The sequence below is a fragment of the Rhamphochromis sp. 'chilingali' genome, assembly GCF_963969265.1.
Source record: "Rhamphochromis sp. 'chilingali' genome assembly, chromosome: 9".
NCBI lineage: Eukaryota > Metazoa > Chordata > Actinopteri > Cichliformes > Cichlidae > Rhamphochromis > Rhamphochromis sp. 'chilingali'.
Genome location: NC_137936.1, coordinates 22,522,627 through 22,527,626, shown reverse-complemented (window position 1 = coordinate 22,527,626; position 5,000 = coordinate 22,522,627). Strand labels below are relative to the sequence as shown.

At 40.3% G+C, this 5,000-nt stretch overlaps 1 protein-coding gene across 2 annotated transcripts in view; it reads left to right on the top strand.

Annotated features, from left to right (window-relative positions):
* Window positions 1–5,000, top strand: part of iffo2b (intermediate filament family orphan 2b) — a 36,685-nt gene that overhangs the window by 28,377 nt on the left and 3,308 nt on the right. Inside the window, exons 3-7 of one of the 2 annotated variants that reach the window (XM_080891074.1) lie at window positions 965–1,060; window positions 1,954–2,124; window positions 2,992–3,140; window positions 3,555–3,750; window positions 3,893–3,991. In XM_080891074.1, coding sequence (XP_080747200.1) covers window positions 965–1,060; window positions 1,954–2,124; window positions 2,992–3,140; window positions 3,555–3,750; window positions 3,893–3,991 — 711 coding nt within the window. The remainder of the gene's footprint in view (window positions 1–964; window positions 1,061–1,953; window positions 2,125–2,991; window positions 3,141–3,554; window positions 3,751–3,892; window positions 3,992–5,000) is intronic. The other variant, XM_080891075.1, reaches the window with a different exon arrangement.

Below are 5,000 nucleotides of genomic sequence, written 5' to 3'. Positions count from 1 at the left end.
ATGTAGAGGTAAAATCAATTTAAAGTGTCACACCTTGAGGCTCTATTGACACTGCAACACACACAGTCCCAGCTACTGTTAGTGTCTCAACCAGCTGGCATCCATTGCTTTTTTCGGCTTTTGCGCAAATCGATCTGGGACAGCATCCGTGTATGTCTTAGATTCTGGGTCAGCAAAATCCCAGATAGAGAGGTGGAGTGGTATCCCTCTAGGGGCTTTAACCTTTTAGAGCACACAGGCTGATGTCGCTGTATGCATAAGAGGTGGGGATTTCTGCAAAGGCAGTAAATTCTGTGCAAAAGCACCATTTATATTCAGGGCCCAGAGCCAGAGGGCTGTATGCTACACAGAAACAAAAGCTGGTACTCCTCTGGTGGTGAATTAAACCAAGGCGGGCTTAACTGTTAGCCTTTCAGTTCTACTTGCTAAATAGTCATCTTTGTGGGTTTGTGAGATTTTAAGAAAATACTATACGAGTAGTGAACGTAATGTTCAAAAACAGGTATAACTACCAGTGCAGAGTTTAAATGGATGGGTTGACATTTTGGAAAATACTGTTATTTATTTGTTTGCTGAGAGATAGATGAAAAATAAAAATTATCCTACTCCCACACTGTGTGCTTCTTGTGCTCTACCTGAAAATATACAGTGAGGATGAGACTGGGAAATAGTAGTACAGCACATAAAGGCCCGGATAAAATAACAACTTTGTGGTGCTTGTAGGTACAGTAAATTCATGGATTCTTTTTGAGCCAGTAAGCTGGCTGTAGGCAGGAGAATGGTGTCAGTCCCTTTATCTGAGTAAATAAGGTTCTTAAATTGTTAGTCAGTTTATCTAGTTTCCTGTCCTTATACACTGTGGTCAATATCCTAAAATGCAAATAGCCTCAAGTGAAAGCAAATGTTTGATCATGCAAATATAAACCTCCTGGTCTTGCTTTCTTCTCTGTGACATCCTTTTCAGAGCGCCCAGGAGGCAGCAGAGGTTCAGGATGATCTTAATGAGAAAGTGGACAGACTGAAGGCTGAACTTGTGGTCTTCAAGAGTCTCATGAGTGACGTAAGTGTTCGTTTAGCACCAGGGTGAAGTCATTATCAGTTTTCCTTTCACTGTGTTGGCTCCCAAACTTAAATAAATCAGGTTAGTGTTCAAGAGTTGACAACATTGACAGTTACTTCCCTGCATGACCCCTCCTGTAGCATACAGGTATAAAATTTATATATATATCTGTGATATATAAAATACTATAAATCATCCAAGACAATATTCCTGAAATAGCTCAGACAGCAGCTGTAGATCCAGAGCACTTCCTGTTCTGTGCAGCACTGTATTGTTCCCTGGCAAGTCTGCTCAGACTGATATACAGTTCACTTGTGATAAACTGCAGGGGGGCACGTCACAGCTCGCAATTGCTTGGGGATAAATATATGCACATGCTGTTTTTGTTTTGTAAAATACTGTTGTTTAGCCTGCTTCTGTTTCATGGATTTTCAATTCTTTGTCTCTTTTTGTGTGCTTTACATTACTCCCTGTTATTTGCATTAAGAGAAGGGTAAGTGATGCAGAAGTAGAGGATGTTTTAGGAGGCATAGATTAGTTAAAGCCTTACAATGGTTAGACAGTCTGTATTTGTGCCTCTGGATATAATTGCTCAGAAAAAAATATCCATATTTCCATGCTCCATGTCTGCCTCTGCATACTTATCAGACCAGAATTTGCATATTTTTTATTAGATAATAAATAGGCCAAAGTATAGTTTTTGAACTGCACATAGATGAATGCACTAACATTATTTTGCAAGTGCTTGTTGAGATGAATAATTCAGATAAAAATGACAGTGTTATGTTGGTGTGGGTAGAGTCGGCATGGAAATGTGGGACGCAATTTAACACCAGCTGATAATCACGACGGTATGAACGTCATCTAAAGAGCCGCTCTCTGTCCTCATACAGCAAATGTCTGACCTGGACTCCAAGATTCAGGAGAAAGCCAGGAGGGTGGACATGGACATCTGCAGGCGGATTGACATCACGGCCAAACTGTGCGATGTGGCTCAGCAACGCAACTCAGAGGACATGTCAAAAATGTTCAACGTTAGTCCCGCAAGGTCGCTTCCTGAGAAGGCAAGTGTCCATCTGCCCCGGATTCATTTGCTCTCTCCCAGTTTCTTAGATGAGCCGATAGTAAATGCAGGAAGAAGCTAAATTGTATTGTGAAGGAGAAATTCGGCACTGATGAGATGAAATCTGCCAGGTGCTCGCTGTGTGGTGACTGTTACTTTCCTTCTCAGCTGATCATGCACTGAATGACACCCCCCGCCCTAAATGGGCATCGGTCCATAGCTGCATGTTCGCAAATATGCTCTCATGCAAACACGTAAAAATAGACATGGAGAAGACTTATGTACAGAATGCACGCGCACACACACAGACACACATAAACAAAAGATGAAATGCTGACCTGCCAACTTTTCGCTGCACACAAGGTTATCACATTGCGCCGACATTGCTGGCTGAAGCCCAAGAATAAATCCTCCGTGAACCAAGCTGGTGACTTCTCATGTACCACATGTTATATACGATCCTACCTTTAATGAAATTTGTCAATTTACAATTTTTATATGCCAATAAATATTGATCTGTAGATGAGTTTATGAAGCCTGCTGTCAGCGTAAAACATTTATGCATGTTTGTAAAATGCATGCGAACAAGAGATACATGCACATGTGCAGAAAAACACAGTCTGTTCTGTAGTTTTTTTTTTTTTATAAAATATGAATTTCTACGTTATTTTATTAGCTGTATATTAACTTTAAGCATACATGTCTTGCACTGCGTCTTTCTGGCTTCTGATGAGTGCAGGCTCATGACTGAAAATGAGGCCTTTTGCTCAGTATTTGACAGACTTCTGCGTGCTCTAAATTGCCATTATTATGCTTAATGAGATATATTAGGTTCTCTGTAGATGCAAACGGTCTTTGTGTTTTTCAGGGTGCCATGGCCTGCTGCAAGAGAAAAGAACGCAAAGCCGTGTCCGATGAGGAGAATTCAGAGATGGATGCCGAGCCAAGTACTTCAGAGGAGGAGGTCCCCGGGTCTCTCAACATCACGGATGAAATGAAACGCATGCTTAACCAGCTGTAAGCGACACTTTTCATGGATACATGCACCAAAAGTAAAACTGGTATTTTGTTTTGAATCAAATTAAATGAGCTCTGCACCTTCAGCATGCCAGTATAGTTTCTGGCATGTTCCTTCATCTCCCTCTGGTGTTCACAGTTTTGCAGCTAACAGTCAGTGTGCTCCTTCAGCAGAACACAACAGATATAAATATATGGCCATTTATTTACCACCAACACTTAGAATATTTAAGAAACATTACAGTTTCTGCCTCTTTCCTTTGCTACTTCTGTGTTCCTTCTACTTCCCTTTTTTGGCTACCCTAAGAGCACTTCTTTTGTTTCCAATGACCTTTGCTGAATATGTTGGCTTTTATGCTTTCCTCCATCTTTCTCTTTCTTTTCCTTTCCATTCTCTGACCTTGTCCTACACAGACATTGTTCAGATAACTCCTTTGTTGCCAGGCGTGAGACGTTCGAAATCGACGACGACTGCGACAGTCTGACGTGGGAGGAAAACGAGGAGACTCTCTTGCTGTGGGAAGACTTCGCGAACTACAACATGCCATACACCCTCGCGGCGCCGACGAGCACCTGCCCCCGTGAGGGCACCAGCGAAGCTGCGGATCCAGTGAGTCCTGTGTGCATTTAGATGATTTGACAGCATGGGGTTTTTAAAGTCATGCAATTCACAGTATAGATCATTGCTGTGGCTGCTGTATAAGACATTTACTCATGCATGATGAATGAGGTTTCTGTCTGTGCTCTCTAAGGACTCCCAGGATGGAAGCCTTGGCAGCCTCATTGACGAAACAGAGTCACTATTTAAGACCAGAGAGCAGGAGTACCAGGAGACCATCGGCCAGATCGAGGTAGGCGGACCTACCAGCGACCACACAACACATGCTCATTCAACCACTAAAACATTTTTTCTCCTCAGGAATGAAAGGAAAAAACTGTAATTTGGCATCTTAATCAAAAAATAATAATGAGGTTTTTTTTCTTATCCTTGTTTTTCTAAAAGAATAAATTGGAAAATTCAAGGATTAAGAAAAATTTATAATAATTTAGCATTAAAATGGCATTTCATTTCAAGAACTTGTACATCCTAACCAGTAACCATTAATAGATTAACCATTACAGAAACATTCAAATATATTTTATTAATAAGCAATACTGTTAATTTAGGGCAGCTGTTGCATGAACCTTACACTGGGTGGTGATCTAAATTTATATCCCAGAAAGAGACAGCGTGACTCAAAGGAGCCTTATTTTGTATGTTAGACCAAATGGTAGCAGGCAACAATCAAGAGAGATACAAAATAAGTCAAATGTGGCTAAATTTCTCTTAAATTACCTTTAAATGAGACACTGAAAGGTTACAAATACATAAAAAATGTCTAAAATGTGATAAAAAACTGCAACACACCACATCTGCACAATCAGGGTTCCCAGAGAATGAATCAGCCCAGTTCTGATTCATTCTTGGAATAAGGCTGATTCATGCCTTATCAGGCATAAATGTCATGCCTGATAAGTAAAGTGCAAAGATTCCTTTGGCTTTGATTTATTTAGCTACCAGACAATTATAAACTTATGCTCTTGCATGTTATGACTGATTGAGACCAAATGAGGTGAAGACATATAAACTTTGCTAAGTTTTTGATTTGATTAATTTTATTATTTCAAGTCATTCTTCTTTGGAATTGGACCTGCCTTAGAACGAACTGCAGTAGCTGTTTCTTATTGCCCCCATCAACAGTAGAAAATGTGACATTTTTAATTGTATTTCCAGAGAGTTCAGCTTTGTTTTTACAGTCATTAGCAAGGTTTAGCATCTTAACATGCTAATCCAAGGTGATGATTCAAGAGGTTTCTACC